Source organism: Crocodylus siamensis, chromosome 2 (assembly GCF_052110815.1).
Source record: "Crocodylus siamensis isolate JL-2025a chromosome 2, ASM5211081v1, whole genome shotgun sequence".
NCBI classification, from domain to species: Eukaryota; Metazoa; Chordata; order Crocodylia; family Crocodylidae; genus Crocodylus; species Crocodylus siamensis.
This window is the reverse complement of record NC_143396.1, coordinates 218,414,003-218,441,262: the sequence shown is the minus strand read 5'-3', so window position 1 is coordinate 218,441,262 and position 27,260 is coordinate 218,414,003. Positions and strand designations below refer to the sequence as shown.

Sequence of the window (27,260 nt, the reverse complement as noted above, 5' to 3'; positions counted from 1 at the left end):
TTAAATAAGACATTAATGAGATCAAACATTAAGGAGATATTTAGTAAGTGATGATGAAGAGAAAAGTCAATTAGTCAAAAGGTAAAGACCGTTACTAACCTGTAAGGCTGAGGATACTAAAAGCCATCCACGTCATACTGAAGTAGTTTATAAGAAAGAAATTAGCACGACTACATGGATTTATATCACCTGCATCTGGGTGAAAAAAAAGACACAAAAAGCTCCAGCCTAGATTTCAAACCATGAGAGCCTATTAGACTATTCTGTGTAGCTAGCCTTTTAGAAAAGAGGACTGCTCATACTTTTCAGCAATTGCTGGATTCTTAGCTATACAGCACCCTCATGTGTCCACAAAAGAGTTTCTCAATATAGACACATTTGCAGGTTTAATTTTGTAGGCATAATGAACCTTGCTATCCTTCTTCAGATCCAACCTTTCCCATCCAGCTCTTAGCTTTGTTCAATAAGAATTCATAACATTCTCTACCTGAAAAAAAACAAAGGGCACTGTACATCAATGCCATTAGTAATAGCATAATACTACATCACAAACTAAGATATATACAGTCAGTCGCTTCCCACAGATTCAGACTGCATAAAACAGCAAAATTCAAAAATGAAATTTGCATTTTTTAAGCAAGTAAAATATTAGCAGCAGCTATAAGACAATCGTGTCAGAACATGCAGGCACACACGCATACACCTACCCAGCCTATGCCAATTCCTAATGCATTCAGTTGTTTCACTGGGATTCCCAGATCAATTCTTCCTAGCATTTTGAAGGTCTACAAACATTCCTGTAAAGTTGCCAGAGGACCAGGTGTCAGAAAGTAAAGCATTGCTAGAGTGCATACTGTCATCATATAAGCTTATTCTGATAAGTATATCAAATAAAGCTAATTGTAAGTTTTTACTTACACATAAGGCAATCAAAAGTAATACTACACACACATTAGTGTGTGCGCGCGCACATGCGTGTGCATGTAATATTATTTTTGATTGCCTTCTGAGCAAGTAAAAAAATTAGCTTTATAAACAAGAAAACAGTCTGCAAATTATACCATGCCGCTTTAGTGTCTCTTGTGACTGGGAAGAGGAGAGTAAAGCCAAATGAGTGAAAGTCCTGAATTTGCTATGGGGCGTGTTAAAATCATTCAGTGCATACGCACAAAGTAAAGTGTCTATAAACATTGTTGGGGGGTGGGGGAAGCCGTCATGGCCACAGTCACTCCGGGCAACGGGAGCGGGGCACAGCATCCAGGGATCCCCCCAGCACAAGTCATAGTCCTGCCGTGCCTGGCCTGGGCAGGCTAAATTGCACAATGAGGCTGTGCACCACTGATGAGCTGTCGCACTAGTGCACACTACCTGCTTGATGCCTGTAAGCTTTATAACAAAACTCCCTCAAGCGCTAAGTGGAATCAGGTATGAATTTAAAATGGAGCATTATAGCGAAATAGTACCAAGCTAAACAGTGTTAAGCAGGGGTTGCTTATATATAATATATAAATATTATACACATGCATGCACTCTATATATTCAGTATTTTATGAAGTCACATCATAATGACTAGTAATATATGGCTTTTCCATTTCTGATCTCTCTAGAATGAGAGTAAATACACTCTACACTAAGTCACTATGATGCAACTTGGTGAAATACTAAATTGAGCCAGAAAAGAAGACTCTAGAGAACTCATGATCCCTTGTGCTCTCATTACGTAGCAGAGAGTAGACACTGCCTCCACTTCATAGATCCCAGGGAACAAGAGTGCTGCAGTTACAACAACATGATTTACTGTATTTTTTTGCAAAGATTTTGATTTAACTTGAAAAATGTTAAAGGGGAACACATGATAAAAATAGAGAAACAGGAAAAAAGATGGTGCTTAATTGTATCTTCTATTAAAAGAACTTCAGAGATCTATTCTTATTGTATGTTACTTGTAACGGCTCATGTCTGAACTGCTCCTACCATCTCCTATAATCTCTGTAATAATTCTTGTTGGTGTGCATTGCTATGACTATAACTCATGAACTGAAAGACCTCTGTTGCTTAACTCCACCAACACACAATAATACCACTGTAACTCCACAATAATTTGATGTTGTTATGCTAGACCATTTTTTCTGCCATTTCTTTGCTGTCAAGGAGAGTGTACCAGAAGTTAGAGATGGTTCTATCCATCTCATTTTGCTATACCTTGTCATGCTGTATCATTTTAAGGTAGGCAGATACCCCAGAATTTAATTCACTTGACACACCTGTTTCACTGGTTCTTTGCTTCAGTGCTGTAGTCACATGCTGGATTCTCTCAAATCTCCCCTCATCCCCCACCATATTTATTTCCTAGCATCATCAGTACCAGAAAAAGCTGGGGAAAACGTGCTAATCTCAGACTATACAGTCCCATACTCAAAAGGAAATACAGCTGCCAGCATTACAACATTTTCCATTACCCTTCAACCTGACAGTGACAAAAATAGAAGGTGTTTCTTGGAAGCCAAACCTTAGCCAAATATTTAACCATACTACATTCAGCTACATTTATTCTAAATCTTATATTAATTGATTCAGAAAGCTGAAATCACTGAATTAAGGTCAGGTACAGTGAAAGCCACTAAAGCATTGCCTGTAAGTTATTTTGATATAAAAGCATGATACCCTATGTTTCACCATTTCAAGATAATTCAGTCTTTAAACGTATTGGTTTATGGCAGCAATTGAGATTCTTATCCCAAGAACATGTGGCAAATCTTGAGGTGACTTGGCATTAAGTTCTAGAAAAGAAGTTATCAGAATTACCTTACTTGGAATCAATATAATGCCCCAAAGATGAAGGCCCTGTAACCCATCTATTAACCTATTAGTAACTCTAAGGCTTCAGTCACAATATTCAAACCAAAGAGACTTAAACCAAGCAAGCACCTGTGTACCTTTGGTGCTGACCATTCAGGTATTACATTCAGAGTAAGGATCCTCACATTCATTTTTGTCATCATGTTGGATAACAACCTCACACCTGTCAGCACACCAGTATCTTCCTCGGTTTTCCAGGAAGTAATACTGGGTCCAGAGGTGACCAATCTGAGATGATTTTCAATTAAAAACACTTTGATCTTCATCCCAAGCATAGAATAATAATTCACAGGCCTTCCACCTGTTCCTAGTAGGCTGGAGGTCTAAGATAGGAAGGACCCAGGGATGTGTACGCTGCACCTACCTCCATAATAGTCTACTGGTAGAAAAGCAGTGAAGTTTATAAAAACAGCAAAACAAGTAGTCAGAATGCAATTAGGAAATTATAGAAAAAAATGACGAACAAGGTGATGAAGATTCTCACATAGTATTGTATCTATACAGCACTTATTCCCTTTCAGATAGTGACTGTCACTGAAGAGACTGTGTCAAGGACAGACACTTCTCTATTAAAGAAAAGTAAGTGTGCATTTCCCCCAATATCTGACAAGAGAAAGACCCCATTTTAATAGCTTGCTGTTAATAAAAGCTCAGCAGTCTCTTGAATTGTTTAAGACTTCCAGAGCAATTATGAATAACTATATTTTAAAAGTTAATGAGTTAGAGAGAAGAGGCTCATAATCAATCATGCAGACTGCAATGTTAGCGGCTTCAATTCAACAGGACACCGCACCTACTTTGCTCTGTGCAGCATCAGAAACGTTCAAGCAGCAAGAAGAGATTTGTTCTTTGTTTAATCCAGGCTAAATAATTAGAAAGTAGGTTTTTAATTAAAATTGGCATTTGAGTTGCCTACTGACTGGGAGACTTGCTGCCAACTTCCGAAAGCGAAGATGGAAAGAAGAAAAAAATTTACTCATCAAATCTAGGGTTGTCAATCTCTGCTGGACATAGTTAAGGTAATGCAGCACCGCAGAGAGGGGCAAGGAGAGAAAGCAGGTGACGTATTAGGGCAGACTTTCCCTTATGATTGTACTAAATCACAAAGACGACAGGATAGAAACGGTCTTTCTATCTTGTTTCATCTCTGGGTCAACAAACAGGATACAGAGAACCATTTTAAATCACAAATCTTAAAGATCATTCCTCAGTGTCTGCCCAAGGAAGAGTGCATGATAAAGTACATGTGTTAAAAGAAAGTTGAGGTACTAGCTAGAATTCATGCTTAAGAGGCTGGTCTCTGCTATTAGCATTATCAAGGCTTCTTGATTCTCACCGCTCCAACCAGAAATGGAGAGGCAGGTTTCTGCAGCAGGAAAACTTTCCTTCTTGGCCAGAGCATTCTCTCAGAGGGCTATGAGAGTTTATATTAGCTGCTCCTACTGTACCTTCAGGAGGCTCTTCCCGCAAATGAGGGGGCACTTCTTCATTGGTAGTGTCACTTTCATCTTCTACCATCTCTGTTTCTAAGTTGGGTCCCTGTAAAGAAAAAATGCAAAGAAGATTTAACTATGGAAGGAGGCGGATTAATTTGGTGAGGGTGCAAAGAAAGGTCAGAACACTAACTGAAAAGACTAAAGTTGCGACTTACAGCAGAAAGGCATAAGGAGTCCAACTAATTGATCTTACCAAAGAGGTGGTCAAAGGGTTACTTAATCATATTCATACCATATGAATATGGTAGAACCTATGTAGGGAGTAAATAAGAGGACTCCTCAACCCAGAACACAAAAAGGTATAATAAATCCAATGGCTGAAGACTACAGTTAAACAAATAAAGACAAAAACTGGCCTAAATTTTAACAATGAGGGTGTGACAGCTGGAGCAAGTTACTAATCACCTTAGTATATTTTCCAAAGAAAAAAATTTAATCACAATTAGGTATTTTCCTTAAGAATCTCTTCTAAATTAAAATGGGAAGTACTTCTGGGAATTCCTATGGCTTGTTAGGATAGACTGAATTACCACAGTGGCCCTCTTGGCTTTATCACTGAAAAGAACAGTTCAAGTGACATGAAAGTACTGCCAGGGCAAGTATTGAAAAGCTAGCTGATACATCAATATTCCAGTACTCACCACTAGCTATACACTTACAACAGATTCTTAAGCAGAACAGCTGCTTACCAGATTCTGTTCCATACCACTTGTTTCAAAATGTGCAAAGGGACTTTTTGACCTCTGTTCATTGTCTTACATCTGCTTACCTTAGCCTAATCTGACATTTAAAATTGTAAATGACTGATACTAAATAGTGTCTCCATAATAAGTTGCCATTTACCCTTTCAATTCTCAAAACAATAAAATCACTTTTTGATTCATGATTTCTTCTCACATACCTAAGCCTATTTTTTTTTTGTGCTTCTGAAGCTGAAAGGACTGGACCAGACCGGACCCAAACCACAACCTTTTAAGTTGTGGGCAAGTGAACAAAAATTGTTTTTCCCTTTTCAGGAAAAATATTATTATACCAGTTCTTTTTTTTTTGGAATGCCATTAGAGCAAAACAAATGAAATCTGGAGCTTACGATAGGCAAAGGTCTTATTACAAAATAGGACTTTTGCTTATTCTAACAACAGTAGGAATAGGTTTTACCATTTGAAAATGGTGCATTGAACACAGCCTCTGTAGATCTCCAGCTACAGATTCTGATCATAGATGTGGGGCTAGCAGACATAGCTTTTCATGCCCAATAAGCCTGCAAGGCACGTAAGTGTTGAACAACAATGAATTCTTTAAATTGTGAAATTAAATACAAAAAAAGTGCTAATGAAATACACTGCAAGCATTAAGTTTGCTGTATTAACTTTTGGTGTTTCTAGATGTGCCTTTAAGGTTGACTTGACATTGTTGCCCATCATGCGTTTTTCCCCACATATAAGGAACAGCAAACTGATGGACAGTATGATTCTTGATCTTGTGGAAATAGCGTATGCTTTCAACTATTATCCTACCTGCTACTTCAAACAGACAGAGACAAAGAGACAACTGTATAGTACTGCATCATAAAGGATCTAATAGTAAAACCAACAGCGTGTGCAACTCTGTCAAGTTAATAACATAGCTGTAAACCTTGACTTCTGACTTCCATGACAATGTACAATTTTTTACTTACATTATTGCTTTAACATTGAATTAATCTCTGCTTACATTTATGGCAATTAGTAACAGCCCCTTATATCTTCAAGTCAAAGTTCCACACAAACATTAAATAATCATTCTTCACAGTAACCAGAATTTACCCCAGATTACAGAAAAATCAAAGTGAGCCATATAAGTAACCTGTGTCCAAACCCAGTAGTGCCTGGCTACTAGTCCAGTGAACTGACCATCCTTGTGTTCATCACAAAGATCTGGGTTGAACTGTTAGCAAGCAGATTCCTGATTTGGAGAGCTAGTTGAGTGTACTATAGGTAGTTAAAAATCTATTCCACCCCATTGTTAATTATCTTCCTCCACCCATCACATTAAAAGGTAAGGAATGGGCTTGCAGGGGAGGTGGTGCTCTCCCCTACCTTGGGGGTCTTTAAGAGAAGGCTGGATAGGCATCTAGCTGGGGTCTTCTGACTCCAGCACTCTTTCCTGCCTAGGAAGGGGGTCGGGCTCGATGATCTGTTGAGGTCTCTTCTGACCCTACCATCTATGAATCTATGAAGGGAATGAACGGATCAGAGTGCATGTGTCCGTCTCTAGAGCTCCAAATTAAATAGAATATAGCTGAAGCTCTACACACAAGCCCAGTTAACAAGAAAAAAACAACAACCTTGCAAGACTAATATTTATACCAAAACCCTGTCAAAGGGCACAACTAAAGTGTTCTCCCATCCTACATCTCAACTTTTCTTCCGCCAGGAAAGCCTAGGACAAAAGACAAATGTTTAAAACATGCCTTTAAGATCAACAGTTTTCACCAGCCCTTAATGCCTCAGCTCCTCTATTCCAACGGTGGTGCCCACTCTCAATACCCTGGTCATCTTCATTCACAACCATTTCCATCCCCAGGTCAGTAAGCCACCTCCCTCATCATTCCAACACCCTCCAAAATGCAGTAGCAGCTATAAAAGTTTTAAAAAGGTGGTTCACTTAATCTTTCCAGTCTGATGTACATCTTAGAGGGAAAGGAAAGCCTATACTTGCATGTATAACACTAATTTTCAAATATAGCCATGAAATATATAGCCATGAGTGCCATAAATAATACATTTTCTTCACTGTCTAGGTTTATTTCCCTAATGGGTTTAAACCCCTGTGAACTGAAGATATTCCTATGAAAATAACTTCAGCACTGGTGGGAAGAAATAATGGCACTTGCATATTGTAATTTGTCAGTTATGTGGTCGAGTCTCTCTGGGACATCAGCTGATTTGCACATATTTGACTTTGGAAAACCTAAGGAATAACCCTGTACCAACTTTTTGGTACCTGGTGACTGATTTTGACTTGCAGAGATGTGGGCCCATATGCACTCACTCTCAGGAGCACCTTTTCTCTCTCAGCACAGCACGTTGCAAATCCACCTTTGTGAAATAAATAGCTTAATATAAGAAAAACAGAAGGGATGGATCCAGACATGTAGGCAAGTGTGGTTTGTAGTGCTACAAACCTCTTTGCAACACCGCAAATCACACGCATTGCACAGTAAACTGTGCACGGCACTGCTGACTTGAAGAGCTGGGCCAAAACTTGCTACTGGGATTTCCCAGTAGTAAAAAACCCAAAAATAAACAAGCCAAAAAACCCCTCAAAGGCAGCACAAAGCATACCAAAGTGCTGTGCCCCAGGACAAATACAGAGATGGGGGAGTAGGCAGCTGGGCTGCCTGTTCCTCTGTCTCCATGGGCTGTGGTGCCCCTGCACTGAGGCACCTTGCATCCCAGCCAGCTGTTGCCTGGCTGGCTGGGGCACAGTATGCTTCAAGATGGGAGCTCCACGTGCCTCAGTGACAGGGCTCTTCAGCAGAGTGCCCACACAAAAGCATGCAGAGACACACGAGCAGCAAGCCCTGGGCTGCCTGCTCCTCTATCTGGAGGCATAGTGTCCTAGCCAGCTGGGGAGCAGCTGGCTAGGGTGCAGGGCGCCTCAGCACAGTGGCTGTGCTGCCCATGGAGCTGCTTGCTCCCCCATCTCCACGTGCTGCTCCCCAGCTGGCTAGTCTCACACAGAGGCACTCTTGCCCCAGCCAGCACCCCCGTAGCACATGGAGCAGTGGGACAACGTGTCCAGCTGCAAAGTGTACTGGCACAGGCCTCCACTGCAGCACAAAGTAGTGGCACAAAAATGTACTACTACTATTTGTACTGCTGCATATACATACTCCTGCCTACGTGGACGCAGTTAAGGGGTTCTTTGTGGCTACATAAGGAGCTTCTTAGATGCCTCAGAAATCAAATGGGGGGACCCCAAAACACAAGCAAACATTAGTTCCACAGTAAAGCTTCATCCTGTATTAGGGCACAGTAAATTAATTAACTCCACTGTAGGACAGTGCTGTCCAGGACAAGCATTATCCTACAGCAGAGTAATTACATGCACTGAAATGTATGCACAGACAGTGAGCAGGGTTCATCGGGGCGTGAGCATGCTACAGTGGTTAGTCCACTGTTCTGGCAGTGTTATACCTACGGGCCTGATTATCCTAACTCCTTGCCTGTTTTCTGCCTAACAAGGCCTCCTGCAACAACCACAACTCCAAGTTCTTCCACTCTTTCCCTTCTGAAAGTTAGGGAAAATGTCACCTATTCCTCTTCAGTATTGTCTAACTGGAAGCAATAACTTTATAAAACCATGAGCCAATTGATTAGGACACCAATGTTACTTGCAGCCACTGATTCCCATCACAGATTCTCATAGTATCATATTCATGCAATAATGTCCACAACAGGATCACAAATCAGATTTGGTGCATCTGTCTCTCAAATTCTGCAAATCCCTGGTTTCTCTGTCCTCAGCTTTTGTTACAGGTATACCAGTTGTCTAATTTGGGCAAAGCTATTTTACCTCTCTCAGACAGGGCTCTTCCGAGGAGCTGTTTTATATTCACAGCGTTCAGACTTGAAGACATAAGGTTTTACTCGTTATGCTAAATGGAGAAGGGAGAAGTTCTCTGCTAATGTTAACGTCCGCATGCATAGCAGGAGGAGGTGCAAACATCATGCACAGAACTAAAAGGGACCAAATGAGTGGTTAAGTCCAGTGCTCTGCTATTACGGCCTATCATATTTTATGAAAATCCTAACCAAACATCATCAGCAGGTACCTGTAGATAACGTTCACTTTTAATTGCAAACCATTGTACTGGAGATCAGATTTCTGACCAACCACATTCCAGTTTCCTTTTTGTTAGTCAGTTCCAATAGAGAAGTTTACCCTTCCAAACTGAAAGCTGACAAAACGGATTCTATGGCAGATCAGCCTGTTCAAGGGAACTTTCAATTAGTTATGGGAAGCAAACCTCTTTCCCACAGCAGCAAGAGTTACTTGCAACGTTTTGCATGGTCCACATTACAGATGTTCCATTTTAGGGATTGCAAATATGCCCCTTCTGCACTTAATTAACACTACATTAAACAATCATTTCTATGGAAACATAAAAATGCATACAGCATAGCTCCAAGACAGTAATGAGAAGGATCCTTGGTATTTGGTCTTCTGAGTTATTTTAGTGAGCTAGAAAACAAACAAAGAAAATTCTCCAGAAAAACAGCAAAATATTAGATGAGTTATCCATCCCCTCTCCCACAAGCACCCTGAAATCTCTTTAGAAATTGCCACAGGAGCCTGCTGTCCCATATTCTGACTATGCTGTACATATATTGCCTTTGCAGGGCAGCTTTAGTTTCAGCATTTGACTCTCTGAACACAAAAGAATCCGTGAGCTGGTCACTTAGCAGGGATGCATCCTGCTCCCGGATTTCAGCTGACCCACTTACATATTTATGGATGTAGAGTCTGTCAGCTCTCACAAAAGAAACAGAACAAAACAAAAAACAATTATGAACTGGAGCAGGAACACATTCTACCAGGTCTGACGACTATACTACTTGTTTCACCCTGAGCTATGACACCTCTGAGTACTTCCTGCACAAATCCTGAGTGTTAAATTTGTCACTTAAAATGTGTGTTCAGATAATCATAGAGACTTTATTGCACAACTGCAAGAAAAAAGACGCAAGGCTTCTCAGCAATGAATGAATTATTATAGGAACTAATTTTTTTACCTTGGTGTTAAGACAGCACAAGAGCAACACCTGCAGCTATGGCTACTCAACCTTCTTTCAAAAGTGTGAGCAAGATAGGGAAGGAATTTAATGTTACCAAAAGGGAGCACATTTAAGGCATTCCATTTGCAAATCTCCCTAAGCCTATAATATAGCTGTCCTCCTCCAGTGGGATTAACACAAATACTTCTAACACTCATCCTTCTTACTACTGTTCCTGCCGATTCTACTATTGGATCTCCAGAAGATGGTCAGAAACAAAGCAAAATACACAAAAACAGCAGCAGCATCCATGCAGATGACCTTTCCTGTTCCATATACCCACATCCTGTAATAAATTTTTATTATTACCCCTGGAGTAAATTACTTAAAAAACAGAATTGTGAGGATTCTAGACCATTAAAATCAGACATCTGTTGTAGTCTACCTGCCAAAACTGGAAAGTGGCTAGGACACAGACTATTCTAATTCTAAAAATCTCTCTCAGAATTAAATTTTCCTGAAGTTTCAAGTGGACATGATACTTATTTCATGACATATCATCACCTTTCCCTGCTCCCTAGTAAAAAGAGCATATTATGTGTATCAGACACATGTATAATTCACTTGCCTAAACTAACAAAGCCAAGCCCATCTTTTTCCTAATAATTGCTTGTATTTTAAGCAAATATTTGTTACCTGTATCTTGTTTAAATGTATAGCATCTTCCAGCAGCAGCTCCATAGTCTACTTTGTAATGTAACTGTGCTCTGGTTAACTGCATAAGCCAGCAGTGCTCTAACTTCTGGTCCCGTGAGCCAAATGAATGGTGCAGAGCCAACCCCAGCATACCTAAATCAGGCCCCACAGGGTTGCCTCAGACCCACAGGCTCTGCACAGGTCCAGAAATTTGGCAGCTGGAGAGAAGCAATTAAACACTGCCACCACTCCCCACCACCAAATTTTTAGACCTGAGCAGAGCCCTGCAAGCCAGATTACACAACTCTGTGGACCACATCTGGCCTGTAGGCCAGGGTTTGAGCATCTGTGGCATAATCAGTTCCAAAATGGTAAAGGACATTTCAGCTTCAGATGATTCACTGTCCTGGAACTGACTAGCTCCCACCTTTGGACAGGGGGCTGGACTCGATGATCTCCCGAGGTCCCTTCCAGCCCTGATGTCTATGAAATCTATGAAATTTTCAAGGCTTTTAGACTAGCTCTGCTAACCAGCTCCCAGTTAAAGTCAGCCAGAATGTGTGCACCTCCCAGTTCAGAGACATATAAGCTTTTGTAGGCAACAACCTACAGCTCATGCCTCTCTGACCCAGGTATTCTCTACAGTTGGGCAAGGTGGCACCTTTTAGTCATCACACAGACTACCTTGGAAAAGCCTTAAAAGGATGGGAACAAGTCAATTTAGAAGCAGTTAACATCATAGCACTGACACCACTGTGTATTTAACAAAAATTGCTTATATTCTTTGAGTAAGTACATAGACCAGTGATTCTCAAATCAAGATGCCATAGCACCCTAGAGTGGCCTGAGATCCTTTTAAGGGTGCTACAGGGTACCACACAATGCTAGAACTGTTAAGTGTGCAAACATGATTGACCCAGAGGTAAACCCAGAGATTTCATACAGGAATCCATGGTGTTAAAAACACTGACTTGTGCTTCCCAAGTTCTCTGCAACAGAAGAATTGCTCTATTTTTCCGAATTCAAAACAAACGAAAGCTAAGCGCTGGCATTTTCTGAAGGATGCCTTGAATCTAAAAGGGTTGAGAAAAACTAGCAGAGTGTTTTCTTCAGGCTTGAGGCTCTCTCTTGCATATGGAGTCAGATATCAACTTCCAAATCTATGAGCCAGTCTGGTATTATCACTCAATGTGCAGATTCCATCTGCCTCGTCTGGGCATTTGTAAAGATTGCAGCTTTTGATTATGTACTGTGCTCTTCGTTGGACACCGCATTCACACATGGGGCTGTTCAAGATGTTCATCTTGTAAAGTGGTGTTTTAAAGCGTCCATATCCAGACCTCAGTCTGTTCAGTTTGACCCATGCTGCTCTGTCAAGATCATGCCTGATGCGGGAGTTCTATAGTGTTGGTAGAAAACACCATAGGAATAAGTCTGATCTTTCCCAGCAGTCAGCCCACTCCATTGGTGCTCTCAGGTTTGGCTCAGCATCCCCAACCTCTTCCAAGATCTTGTGGGCTTCACGTATAAACGGTTCATGACTTAAGCCTCTCAAGCCGATATCTATTCGGGCCTTCAGTTAGCAGTTCAAGGAGCAGGTGATTTTCATCATGTCTTGCCTCTATTGACAGTAATGATGTCAGGGTTTGTCTCCCTGTACTTTCGGGCATTAGACCAAATAATATAAGAAGTACATCCATGTGTAAGTTGTGCAGCCAGTTAAGAGTGTCAGCACATCGTTAAGCACAGTGTTGAGCTTTTCAGTGTAACAACTTCTGGACCATACAGGAGTACAATATTCTGCTGGGGCATATATCATTGTGAGTGCAGTGGTTCTAAGCACTTCAAAGTTGGCACCCCATATCATGCCAGCTAAACATCTTAAGGCAGCTTAAAATTGAATACAGGTACTTATTAACTCTTCTGCTCCCGTACATTTATTCCCTTCTCTTAAGCACACCCCTTCACACATGATGCATTTCATGTACCTCTTACTGTTTACCAGGAACCCAGCACTTTTAAGCCCTCTTCTTCCAATTGAAAAACAAATGCTCTATCAAGACATTTTGGCTCCTTGTCTGGTTGCTCTGCCTGAGCCAAATTTATTGCTTGTGTTGTAAACTGGCACAGTACCAAATGATGTAAAACAGTGGCACTCAACCTGCTGGCCCAATGGGTCAAGTAAGTAGTGCAAAGCCTGGCCAGGGTCTGCAACATACTTCACACACCAGGACCGCACCACACCCAGATCCAGACCATATCACCCTCACCTGGCCCCACATGCCAGGACTGGGGCCCTGGGACCCTGTGCTCCCTGAGCCCAGCCCTGCATGCTGGGATTGGAACCCCAAGACCCCATGCCACCTCCATGTGTCAGGATCAGGGGCCCAGGAACCCACAATGCCTCTGCTGGGCTCTGAATGCCAGTATCGGGCCCCACATGCTTCCACCTGGCCCTATATGCTGATATTGGGGCCCCAAGGACCTGTACTGCCTCTGCCCAGCACCATACTTGGGGACAGAACTCTGGGGGTCCCGTGCCACCTCTGCCCAGGTTTGCACACAGGATCAGTGCCACACTGCCCTACGCACCAAATCTAGCACACACGGGCACACCCTGCAGGCTCCACACAGACCCATGAGGAGCCCTGCAGGTCAGATGACAAAGCCCCAGGAACCATATCTGACCCTTAGGCCAGTGGCTGAGAACACTGATGTTAACAGGGGAAATCTATTTACATAACAGATTTCAGTCTTCCATATATACAATTTTCAGCTCATAAGCTTGGTACAAGACACTTTCTGTAGTAAGTCATGTTGTGCACCACCTACTGTACTTCAGTCAGTTGGAAGGGAAAGGAATGGGTTTGACCCTAAACAGAATCATTTTCACATTGTGTTTGATAAGTGCCCTGGACTGAATAAAAAACAACATTCATATTTGTTTAGAGACCTAGTATAGTGGATGCATATGTCCTTTGTTTTGAGCACCACACACAACTGTGTAAACTGGATACCTGCATTTTTCAGGTGTTTGGAGGGTACAAGGCCTCCTGATCTTACTTAAGCTATGCAGTTAAATGATGCAACCAAATCTCCCTTCATACATTATTCCTTAGATATCACATGTAGCTCTCAAACATTTGAGAAGAGCCTCTGCTATCAAGAGGCACTGAGTAGCCATGGAGGAGGTAGCCTGTTAAGATTGAAGGTTCTAGCTCACACAATTTTCAGCATACATTGCATTTAAGTCTATTGAAGATTTTCTAAATTTGATGAGAATGTTTAATTGAACAAGCCTACTCTGCGCATCTTCACCTTGGGGGTTTCCAAAATCAGCTGGATTTTCTGTAGAGTAGAGTGAAAATTGATCTATAACCAAAAATAGGGGTTTTGCATTCAAAGTTTTAGAAGAGTCTCTTGATGGAGGTTTAGTATTTAAATTTGCAACAAAAGCTTTTGTACCGAGCTTGAGCCCAACGGGAAACTGAAGTGCAGCATTATAGCTCCCCCTTGGCCCAAAATATAGAGGCATGACAAAACTGCTAACAGTGACAAGCTAAAAATTCTAAATTTAATGTTTGTGGGATACTTTCAAGTGTGAAATACCACATAAATGCTCAAAACAAAAGACAAACATCAAGTGTTATAATTTAACATTAGACACTGTACTAATTGGGACCACACCATTATAGGACAGGAATACATTAGTAGAGAACACACGTCATCAAGTAGTATAGTAATATGTATAAAGGTACCTTGTACTATGAGTAGTTCAGCTTAAAGGACCAAATCCAAAAGCACTTAAGCACCTGGGTACACATAGTAGTACATCCAGGCAGACCTGGACAGGTTAGAAAAGTGGACAGAAAAGAATAGGATATAGTTCAACAAAGACAAGTGCAAAGTGCTGCATCTAGGGAGAAGAAACCACCAACGCACCTATAGGCTAGGGGACGATCTTCTTAGCAGCACAACAGCAGAAAAGGATCTCAGCGTCATAGCTGACTCCAAGATGAATATAAGCTGTCATCATGACCAAGTAATCAGGAAAGCTAACCACACTATCATGCATTAGCAGGTAGGTGCATCACAAGTAGGTCCAGGGAGGTGATACTTCCCCTCTATGCGGCATTGGTTAGGCTGCAGTTGGAGCTGGCACCCAGAACTGGATGCAATCACTTGAAGAGGGATGTGGATAACCTTGACAGGGGCATGTATGGTGAGGGGCTTGTAGGTAAGGCCCTACAAGGAAAGACTGAGGGACCTGGATCTCTTCAGCCTCCACAAGAGAAGGCTGAGAGGAGATCTTGTGGCTGTTTACATATTCATCAGGGGGAGCAGCAAGAAATAGCAGATGCTCTGTTTACCCAGGCACCCCTCAGAATAACCAGGAACAACAGCCACAAACTAACAGAGAGCAGATTTAGGTTGGAAATCAGAAAGAACTTCTTTACGGTAAGGGTTGCCAGAATCTGGAACAGGCTTCCAAGGGAGGTGGTGCCCTCCCTTACTTTGGGGGTCTTTAAGAGGAGACTGGACAAGTACCTGGCTGGGGTCATATGACCCCAGTGCCCAGGGCAGGGGGTTGGACTCGATGATCTACTGAAGTCCCTTCCAACCCCAACAACTACGAAACTATGAAATTACAGTGGAAACAGTCTAAGAAGACCTGCCTAACCACCTTAAGTGCTTGAGAAAATTTATAAATGCTTAAATTTTCACCAGTAAAATGACTTTGGAAATGACAGTTCTACTACTGTATGTACCCAGGGAGTGCCATCATCTTGGCTAAGCTGGGCATCATATGCATGACACACTGAGACTATTTGAGATTCACTGGCTAGGTGTTCCCAGGCCAAGTTCCTGGAAGGATCTTTTAAGATGGTATGCTACCCCTACCTAGAGCCCTTGAGTCAAGCACAAAACAGCAGATATGGTGACTTGCATTCAAAAGCATATGAGGAAACAAGAGAGAACCGCTGGCACTTGCTGTCAAAGGACGACTCATCAATTACTTGGCTATAGCACATACACCTTAGACATAAAAATATACATTTTGATTCGAAAGAAATGTGGATCAGGACACAGTGATTAAACAAGTTATACCAACAAGTTTAAATTATACTTCAGTTACTATTACAGGAAGTTAAATGCTCTGGGAACATGGAGACACTCGAGTTTAATATCACATTCAGCATATAGTGCCCAAATGGCTCCAAACTCCTTACAAGTGACAGTATACAAGATATATTAATATTTCTTGGTAGATCAGATATGAGTGAACTTATATTTAGGCCAAAAATATAATCTGTAAGACCCTGAAGAATCAACAGTGCTAAAAAGCAGCTGGTATTTAAAGAACGAATCTTAAGGTGATATCTTTTATTGGATCAACTGCATAGTTGCGATAGTTAGACAAGCTTTCAAATGCAAGACATTCTTCATCAACTATGCACTTGGTCCAATACAGATAATCACCCTAAGAAATTCTTGCCTCCCACATAATTCCTGAACGAATATGGCTACAACATCACTCTAGCACTACTGTATCTTCTGCTATAATACAACCCTCCCCTTCTGGAAAGTTCAAAATCACAGGTAGTTAAAAAACAGGAGTTGAACAATAGGATCAGAGAAGTAATGGAAAAGAAAAGATCAGAAAAATGCCAGTCCTTAATGAAATCCCACAGTATGAAAGGTTGGGGCAGGGGAAGACAAGCTGATACATATTCAGAAGAAGCATTTGAAAACAGATCTTCAATCTGAGGAAGAAAGATGAAAATCTGCAGTGCCAGAAAAGAACCCTGGTTACAACTGAAAGGAAACTGGCCACGAGTTAGTAGTGCAGTTGGCATTGAAGTACAATAGGAGTTGACTTCAAATCCTAATCTGTTTGGGACCTACAAATTTATGCCCCTCCCCAGAAGCCTATATACTTCAACACCTAAATACGTCTGAAAAACGGGTCCTCTGTGCCTCAGCTCCCCATTTCTAAATTTAGCATTCCCCTACTTTGCAGACAAAAGGAGGATAGCCACAATAATGTAAAATGCCCAGATACTGTACTAATGGAGACAAAAGAAAGACCCAAGACGAACAGAAATTACTTTCTCAAGACATATGATTTTGATTTTGTTTTTCCATGTGTGCAAATTCCTTTAGCATTCAAAAAGTCACTTTATTTTAAAAGTTCACATTTGCAGGCCTACAATACTCATTACTGTTTGTTAGTTATGAATAAATGAATTTAGATACAATTAAACTTTCATATTGCACATGTGCAATGCTTCATTTTCCTAATAAAAGCAATAAGCAACATTCTAGAGAGATGCAGGTGGTGAAAGAAACTAAGCTGAATTGCTTCACTGAATGGTCACTCATTTAAAGATACAAGCCTTTGCTTAAATATCTGTCACCACATCAGTATAATCCAGACAATTCTATGAATTTGGGATGAAATCCTTGCTTTCAAGTCAAATAGTGTAATTCCCATCAAGTTCAGTGGAGCCACAGTTTTCCCCTAGCATCTCAGAGTCTGGCTGAGGGATGTAGCTACTGTGGCTAAGTACAGACATTCAAAAAGCCCAGGCCTGAATAGATTCAATCTTTGCAGGTTATTCTAACCTGCGTAGACTGAACCGACAAGCAAGCGAATAGACATTCCCTTTTGATTCTGAAGATGCAGTCACATGCCTGCAGTGGTTTAGGCTAAGAGCCAGGGGGTGCTGGAGCAAGCCCTCCCTTCACTTTCACAGTGGCCAGAAGGCTGGAGGGAAGCTGAACTTGTTTGTGTGTGTGGGGGGGAACATGCCCAGGCCCCAGCAGGTATGATTGGGGAACAGTTTAAACCCCGCCATGGCCTAGAGAATCACCAGTCAGGGTGTGCCTGGAAGGGAAAGGGCTGTTTAGCCCTTGCCAGGCTTTTGCGAGGGCAGCATGTCCCCCCACTGGCACCAAAGGTCAAGCAGTGAGAGTGGGAGCATGGCTGGACCCCAGACATAAGCCTGAGGCAAAGGAGAGGAAGGAAGGGGGAATCGCATTAAAGCGGTGCTGGCAGGGACCTCCAGAGGTCCTCTAGTGTCTAGTCCAAGTCCTGCCTGAGCCCGGGCCAGACCCCTCACACCCCTACAAGCACCACCTAAAGTGCAGAAGGCTTGCTCACACCCCCACAATCAAGAACACCCACCAGCTCTGTACTGCTGGAGGAAAAAAAGAGACACCAAGGGCTTCCTGGGACTGGTTCCCGCCCCCCGCCCCACAGCAGGGACCAGTGCTGCAACCCTCAAGCCCTGAGCCCTGAGGCAGCACCACACAGAGCCCCCTCAACCCGGCTCTGAAGCAGGGGAGGAGGAGGGAGAGAGCTCTGCCCACTGCAGCGACTCCAGGACAACTTGACCCAGCCTAGGTCAGGGAGCTAGGAGCAATCTGGGCACACAGCTCACACAGCCACAGCCCAAGCCACAGCTGGTTGGGAAGGGCCCTGCCTCCATAGCCCTGCCTAGCATGGCTATCTGCCCAGAGCTGGGACTATGGGGCTGAGCTGTGCCTGCCCATATGTGCTGCTGAGGCTGGGTACAGAGGTGCCAGGCCGCTGGGGCAGGGCCCTTCTCAGCCAGCTGTGGCTGGGGCCACGGAAGCTGTGCCGAGATTGCACCCGGCTCCCTGGTCCAGGCCAGGCTGTGCCATCACAGAGCAGCTACGCAGGGCTGGGGTGGAGGAAGCAAGTTTGGCCCACTTAGTCACTGCACAGACAAGTACTTTTCACATTAACAATGCTAATTTAAAAATCACTTAAAAACCCATGCCATTGTCCCCAAAAAAGAGAGGTAAAAGCCTAAGAAGCCCAGGAAAAAACCTGGGAGCTTCCCACTGTTTCATTTCCACAGAGTTGCCACTCAAATAAAAGAGCAAACACAAGTTAGTTTCTTACTAGGAAGCCAAATGCAGGATACACAACTAAGCAAAACAGGGTACTCCACAAACTATCCTAAGTGAGAACATTGTGGCTTTCACAGTTCTCAGGTTCACCCTTCATTAATATATTTTTCCTTTTAAAAACTTAAATGCAGGCTAGAATTCACAGATTGAAAAACTAATCTCTGAAGACATAAATGTGGAATATGCTCAACCTTGTTTTATTTCTACCCTCTTCTTGATTAGTCGTAGCTACTAAATAAAAGCCTCATACATCTTTCAGGCTGCACAGCAGGGAAAAGCCACATTTCATTTTTCTTGCAGGACTGCTTTTGTTTGCAAATAAAGAGACTTAAAGCCTTTAAGCTCCTTAACAACATCCTCACCTACTATGGGCATATCCAGGATTTGTAAAGGAAGATGCAGGAGTAGTAATGGGTGCTGTAGGGATAGGTGCACCCCTGCTCCCAGCATCTAGGATGGGCAAACCATGTCATGGAAGCAGTAGCCAGGGACTTTAAGCCCCAAGTCAGGTAAGAATCTCCATCTCCCCAACCTCTTCCTCATTAACATCTCTCCTCCAATTTGCCTCCTCCCCCACATACCACTGCTGTCCCCAGCTATTTGGGTAGCAGAAGCTCAAGTCTAAAGCTTCTCCTACCATATGGCAGCCAGGCTGTACAGGGAGCCAGGCGCAGCCACTTACCTCTTTGCATGGAACCACGGCACTGGCACAAAATTCACTTTAATTTCAGCAGACAACAGCATGTTTTGCATAGGAAAACATCATAGCCATAAAGGATGTTCACACCCCCTGCCCACAATCTGCATAACTAGCCACAGTAAAGAGCACTTAGCTGACTTTGTGGGAAGCATAAATCTAATTTAATACCTGATTAGGGTTTCAGTTAAATAAATATTCTATCATAGGCAAGACGCTATGACAAACTCCATCACTGCTTGGCAAAGTTCTTACATCCTTAGATCAACATGGCTACAAACAAAAATCCATTACTGCTTGACATTCTTCATCCCCTAGGCACAGCATTAAATTAGGCTATGAAACTAATGCAGTGTTAGAAGTGCTCAAGGTAGCAGCAAACATCTGATAGATTACAGTAATTCTCTGTCTGCATTCATTTACCAACTAGGAGAGGTGAAGATATCTACCTAGCCAGAGAGTGAAAATGTTAATTTTTATGCATAAAAGTAAGAAATCAAGAGCCCTCTCCTACAGTTTGGGTACAAAAAGTGTGTGTTCTGGGTTGGTGGTAGAAAGCCATCACACTGCTGGAGTAAGGTTAGGAGGTATGCTGCCACTCACTCCTTTGATTGGCAGAGCAGGATAGAAGAATTCACCTTCCCACAGGCTGTTACTGGAAATGGGATGCAGCTCTGTTGGTTCTACCAGGGAGACTTGTCAAAGAAGACGCACAGAGAACTGGATGTACTCTCCAGGTCTTGTATGAAATGCAGATGTAAAAATATTAAGTACCATTTCAACCCAGTCATACCCCCTTTTTTGTTCTACACTTTAGGAACCCTGAGTTTCAGCCAGCTTTGATCTCCTTTACGAAGAGATAATGCCTTTAACTTCCACCACCATTCATTCCCCTGCTTTATGCAGTATGAAGAAAAAGACAATTTGACTCCATGAGACTAGTGGACAGCTTCTATGTCCAACATAAAATGTCCAATATTAAGAGAAGCATAGCAAAAAAGTAATCTGTTAGAACATGGATATTTCTTTGCTTCATTGACCTTAAAAACACCCATCAAGCTTTACTACCATCAGCAATGGATGTAAATGATCCATTCAAGACATGGCAATATTACAAGATATTTTCCCACCACCTCAGCACTGCATCTGCAGTAATTTCCTCCCCCCACAACCCTTAAAACAGATCCTATATACAAATCTTTAGCATTACTTTGTTCTTCTTAGACAGAGTATAAGTGAAAAAGAAGATCCATAATAAATGCTGATAATACACACTCTTTAAGCCTGCTCCCTAGATATGCTATTTCCTAAAACAAAGGTAGGTGATGGGTGTGGGGGAGGGGAAAAAAAGAACAAATAAAGGCAAGCTGTTTTTAGAAAAAGCTAAATCTATAGACACATTGTCAAGAAATGAAATATTGTTCTGATTTTTTTAAGCTAGAATGAGTTATCATTACAGGGTACAGTATAGGGCTGTGTGAAATTTCACTGGCAGTTTCATTTTGATGCTGTTTTGACTCGTTTTGAGATTGAAACGAAACAGAGAGCTTCAAAATGGCCTCAAAACAAAACAAGGCAAGTCAAAACATTTCAAAATTTTCTAAACGTTTCAAGTTTTGAAGCTCAAACTGGGCTTGCCTGCAGGGAAACAGAAACTAAAGGAAGGAAAGGAAGGGGAAGGGGGGTTGAGGAGGGAAGGTGTGCTCTCATTATTGACTGTGTAACTGGCCAGTGACTTTCATCCTTTCCTCAGGTCCCTTCCTATCCCAGTGCTCTGGGGGGAGAGACAGAAAAACTGCATAAAAGGCAGCATTGTTTGAACTGCCCTGCTTTCTGCCTTGGTGTCAGTTGAGTTGGGATGTACCTTAACACACACAGTGTCACTCACCCACTTCACGAGTTTTGCCTGTCAGCAGCCAGAGGTGCAGGGCCCCAGAACCCAGACGCCCCTGTACCTATTTCCTTGACAGCTGGCAGGCTTCGTGGCCTCTGCAGGGGCTACCATTCCTGCAAGTTTCATTCAAATCAGACCAGAAATGACAAAGTTATAGGCTGTTTTGAGCTTCCCTATTATAGCGTATGGGCAAAACATCGAAACAGAGAAACTGTTTGGACAAAATGAAACGGAACAGCAGTTTCAAATCGAAACAAAATCGAAATGATGTTCCAACGAAATGTTGAAATGGAACAGTGCCATTTCGCACGGCACTAGTACACAAGTATCTAAGCGAGCTAGACTTACAGCAAAGAATCGAGTCCCGGGCATACCATATACCTAAGTTCTGTCTTCCCTCCCACCCTGATTCAATTACATTCTGGAACATTTAGGCTGAGAGTAAAACGACCAAGATCAAAACCTCAGCATAAAGAGACACCCAAGAGGAGTGGAGGCTCTCCACTGGGAGACCTGAAAGAGAACGGCAGAGGTTGTTGGGTCTCACAACGTATTACCTGAGGATTAATGCTTGCTGAGAACTCTTGCACCCTAGAGACAAGATTTGTGAGGCCTTAGTACAAAGACATAAAAGCTGTTTACAAATCCTACCAAGAAAGATCAGAAAGCATGAAGAAACAGCACTGATGGGAGAGGTTCCCAAGACAAGGGTTTGAATATATTTGGCTCATTAATACACCAAGAAAGATATTTTTTAAGATGTTAGTAATAGGTAAGATTATCCCAGACAGAAGAGGAAGACAGAGCTTACCAGAAGGTAAGGCATGCTACAAAGCATCCTGTACATATCCTTACCATAAAGGCAAACTATTCATTTGCTCTATACTGAAATACTCTATACAAATTAACAGACAGATGCCAGAACTACAAGAGGAACTTCCCCCCCACTTTTAAAAATACAACACAACTTCAACCTAAGCCCATATTGCACACTGTCAAAAGCTCATAAAATACAGTCATGCACATTTGTAATAATGTACAATGTAAGGCATGATTAAGCAGGGACAGGAACAATTTTGGAAAAAAAAAAAAAAAAGAGCTGTTTCTCAGTTCTGCATTCAAGAAGACTGAGGCTCCCAGAACTTTTCATTTTCAACCACAACCAGGAAGTGTTGTTTAGCCAGAACTTCAAGTGTCTTGTTCTTTTAAAATTTAACTCAGCAACTTGTCAGGAAACATCAAGTAGTTGAATGTCATCATCTGCCTGGAATAGATCTTTTGTTGGCCCACGTGACCTGGATTAACAACAATCCAGAAAGACAGAAAAATCCTTGGATATCAGAGACTGGAATAACAGTACACTGGCTAACAGAAAACTCTTACAAGCTCATGGGCACACCATACAGAATCTAAATAAAATGTCAGTTTTGCCACCGCTTAAGAACAATTTGCTTTTCTTCTCTAGCACTTTTTTATGGCAGAGATTATTCTTCTGCATGCTTCAGGCTTACTTCACTCCCTAAAGTTGGGTGATAAATCCTGACTGCTGTTTTCCTTCTAGTATGTTGGTTATGCAGGACTAAAAGTTTCATATCTATCAAGAGAATCATTTATGACATTTAAATTACTAACACCCGTGATTAGTACACAGGCACAAACAGCATAAGTATCCCTGAGGATATAACAAAGAAAAATGGGGCAGACTGGATTTTTAGTTTTAAGTACATAATTACCCAATTGCACTTGCGCTCAGAGGTCAGAATCAGAATCTTCCATTACATAAATACAAAAGAACACATAGTTTCCTAACCAAAGAGTTTAGCATGGTTAACATAACTTTTTTTGGCTGGTGAAAATTCACTTTGTACAAAAAGTTACAGAACTAATCACACCCAAGGTACAAGCTCCTAAGATAGTGATTCCTAACAGGGGTGCTGGACCAACCTAGGGTGCCAGGCAATGGCACCTGATGGATTCTCTTGATGGACATGAAACTGTTGGTCCTTCAGAGCCAACATACTAGCAGGAATGCTCCAAAGAGGATGGAGCTAGAACGCTGTCAGTGTTAGCAGATGACCCCCACTGGAGCAATGGCCTCAAGCTGCAGCAGGGGAAGTTTAGGTTAGATATAGGAAAAACTCTCTCTCACTAGAAGGGTAGTAAAACACTGGGACAGGTTACCCAGAAATGTGGTGGAATCTCCATAATTGCAGATCTTCAAGACTCGGCTGGACAAAGCTTTGGCTGGGATGATCTAGTTGGGGATGGTTCTGCTTTAAGCAAGGGATTTGACTAGATGACCTCCTGAGGTCCCTTCCAGCCCTAATTTTCTATGATTATATGAAAACAGCAGTTAGGATTTATCACTCAGCCTACTGCTGTTAGATGTGTAACCACAATTCACTACATAAACCCAGAGATTTCAAATAGGAAACCACAGCAATTAAACTACCCTGTCCTGCTGTGGTCTCACCGAGTTCTCCGCCACAACCGAACTGCTCCAGTATTTTTCTGCAGGCAGAAAAGAAATGAGCAAAAACAAAGAGTGGGCGCTTTCTGAGGGGTGGTCCTCGAGCCTCACAAGGCCGAGAACGCCTGTTTGAGGAGAATACTTTAACTTCTCCTGCATCAAATGCAAGCGCCTCTACTCTTCCCATGCAGGATTCCCTCCTAGGCCAGTGGCTGCCTTTGGGTGGGGGGCTGGACTCAATGATCTTCCGAGGTCCCTTCCAGCCCTAATGTCTATGAAATCTATGAAACAGCGAGAAAGTAGAGCTACCATACTAGCATGCTTCTTGCCCCTTGGCCACTCCAACCTGTTAGGTCACGGTCTTGCCAAGGCCCAAAGCCCTGCATTCATAACCAGGTCTCAAGCATCCAGCAGGTTGGCCCCAGGAGGTTCCTACCCAGCATGGTGCCGGGCAGAGGAGTGAAATAAGTCGGCCTCTTGTGGGCCAAAATCAACTATAGTTGCTGCACTGGTCTGTTACCCAAACCCAGATGGATTTAAATGGCATTGTGTAGCGGTGCACCCCGTCCAATACACTGTGGACACAATACCCTATGAGTGTCTTATAATTAACTTTCCACTGGCCAACTTCCAGAGGGAGGATCTTGGCTACACCCCGACTTCATAGAAACAGGGGTGCAGGGGCGGTGACTCCTCCCTAGCTTGCTCCTATGGCCTTTGGTTGAGGGCAAGTGAGACTCAGGAGCATCCGAACCCCGATCATCTGGGCTTGGGCCTGCACATCGGATGCCTCGCAACAGATCTGGAAGTATCTGAAGTCCCGAGCTGAAAGTCTGGGATGGGTGACACTCGCCGGCTGACAGCCACGTACAGTGTTGGAACGGTCAAGCATTGCTGAGTCCAGAGGAGTCAGTACTGATTTGGTTGATTTGACCTGGCACACAAATAATTTTTCCCAAAATAAAAGCCCGATGCACGAAGCTTCAGATGAGCCCTAGGGCCAGAGATCCTGTGTGCTCGAGGACCAGCCAGGGCCCACGCCTGCCCAGCTCTCACACGGCCCGGGCTGCCCCTTCCCCAGGATCCCCCCGAGCGAAGGGGCCATAGAAGCATGCTCCGCAGGGCGGGCGACCCCTCCATCCCCCCGCCCAGCACCCCCCGCTCACCTTCATGCCGCCGCCGGCGCTGCTGCGGGCACTGCTCGCGAGGGCCCCGCACAGGCAGCACGAAGAAGTAGGAGGAGGAGGAGGAGGAGGCAACGCCGCGCAACTGCTGGATCCGCGTCCCAATCCTGGCCCTGGCCCCGCCCCCGCGCCGGGCTTCGGCTCCTTCCGCCCGATGTAAACACACACCGGGGGCAGTGCCATGGCAACCCGGCCGGAACCGGAAGTGCTGCGGTCAGGCTGCCTGGGGACCGCCATGTTGGGGGCGGTTTTGAGCGGAGGGGGTATTGCCTCCATCCTGCATCTCTCTCCCATCATGGCCCCCCCGCCCTTGCTGGGCCATAGGGCCAGCCCTGCTGCTCCCCCCCCCGCCAGCTGAGGGATGGATAAGCCCTCAACCTGCTGCTCCTCTTAGGGGTGAGCCCCTCTCTCAGCTTTTGGCGGGCTAGTTGCTCCATCCCAGTCTCTCCCCTCCTAACTGCTGCTGTGGCAGGAGCTCCCTCGTTTCCCCCTGCCCCTGTGTAGGACTGTCCCTTCCCTAACTTGGGCGGGGGGGAAGTGGGGCCCTAGGGATGTGGGGTGAGGAGGAGTGTGGGGTGCAATGAGCTCTGGAAAAACCCATTTCCAGAGATGTCCTGTCTCCAGTTCCAGGGTGCATCCCAGCATCCCTTTAGCCTTCCTCATGTGGGCATTTCCTCACACATGGAAAAACTGGTCCAGAACAGCGCTAGGCAGTGTTTTCTCTGGGGATAGTGTTAGAGCAGTGCAAGACGTGCACTGGGGTGGACACTGTCCTGGCCAGGGATGCAGCTTGCCTGAGCAGCTGGGGAAGAAAGCATCATCAGTTAAAGGAAATAACCAGGGGTCTTCCAGGCCCCAGTCTAACATCTGAGACTTGGAATATTTTTGCTTTCAAAACACTGGTTACTACTGGGCTTAATGTAGTCAATAAATCATAATATAGCATAAGATGCCAATTACTGAGTTTTGGATTACATAATGATAAATACTACAGTGGGGAGTTACCTTCCTAGCACCAGAGAGTATTCGGAGATCCAGGGCTATCTCAGGATTTCAGCAGCACCACATGCTTTTTAAGGGGAGTCAGCTTGTTCAGCTACTGGGAGAAGAGGTATTCAAAACATGGAATGCTTCTCTAATTTAAAAGCAAAGTCTTTTTACCAGTGAGGATCGGAAGGATCAAGAATTGTAAGTTCCTCTATAAAAAATCAGCACGAATTTGTTGCCTAGTCAATGGGTGCATTTACACCTTGATTAATGTGCTGTAGTTACTGTTAAGTTCAGTACTTGGATAACCAAGGACTAAATCAATGTGCAGTAACTTGTTCTTTTGCACAGTAGTGAGGGTGCAAGGGTTTTTTTGGATGTTAACTACACAGTAGCCTAATACTACTGTGCAGTAGCATATTAGCATGGGTTTTGCCTGGCACACCACTGCACAGTGTTATTAGGCTAGTGTGCAGTTAGTGTCTCTGTGGATGTGTTCAGTGGCTAGTAATCATCATCAGCAATTATATGTTTTTAAGGGCTGTTGGAAGTTCTTGTAGCCATAGATGGTACATCACAGCATAGTTGTAGGCACATACTATTTGTGTAACGCAGATGTGATGGAAGAAATAGTGACAGTTCAAAATCATGGATTTTTCTTTACGTTCTTCCAAGGGTATAATACATAGACCATTTTAACTGGTTTAAACTACAAGCATAGATGTCCAAGTCAGTCTGAAATGGTTGAGGCTCCTGGAATATTTCAAAACCATACCTAGATAATCAAATATGATTTTGAACAAGTTCTCCATGAACATGTTCAATGCTATGTGCAGACACCAAACTGGGATTAGCATTTGATCAGTGCTCTACATGCCATGCTATACTACTTCTCACCAAGCCCCCCTACCAAGGCAACTTGCTGCTCTCATATGCAACCAGAACTCCTTACTCCAACTCTAATGCCTGCACTTGTCTGCAGTCTGCATTGTGCCAGACTGATTTGAGGTGATGTGTAGAAGTGGAGAGGTGCCAGGTGGGTGGGGTAGGTGCCCCTGCTTCTGAGTTCCAAAAGAGCTGGGTGCTTCAGGGGACTACCCAAAATCTTTGCTTTATCTCTTGGTTTTAAAAGGGCTTTCCCTGCAAAGTCACTCAATTACTGGTACATCCATTGCCTATAATCCATCCTAGTCTGTGGTGTCCCAGGCTGATTTGGGGAAGTGATGAGGGTTGGGGTGCTTAGGTGGTTGCTAGGTGCCTGAAAGCAGCTCAAT

At 43.3% G+C, this 27,260-nt stretch overlaps 1 protein-coding gene across 1 annotated transcript in view; it reads right to left on the bottom strand.

Annotated features, from left to right (window-relative positions):
* The window catches only part of LOC149871708 (transmembrane protein 263-like), a 302,268-nt gene extending 277,110 nt beyond the window's left edge, over positions 1-25,158 (bottom strand). Inside the window, exons 1-2 of the mRNA XM_090033000.1 lie at positions 24,982-25,158; positions 4,308-4,398 (exon numbers count right to left, since the gene is read on the bottom strand). Of these exons, the coding sequence (XP_089889126.1) occupies positions 4,308-4,398; positions 24,982-24,987 (97 nt within the window). The 5' untranslated portion in view covers positions 24,988-25,158. The remainder of the gene's footprint in view (positions 1-4,307; positions 4,399-24,981) is intronic.
* Between the last annotated feature and the right edge of the window lie 2,102 nt (positions 25,159-27,260).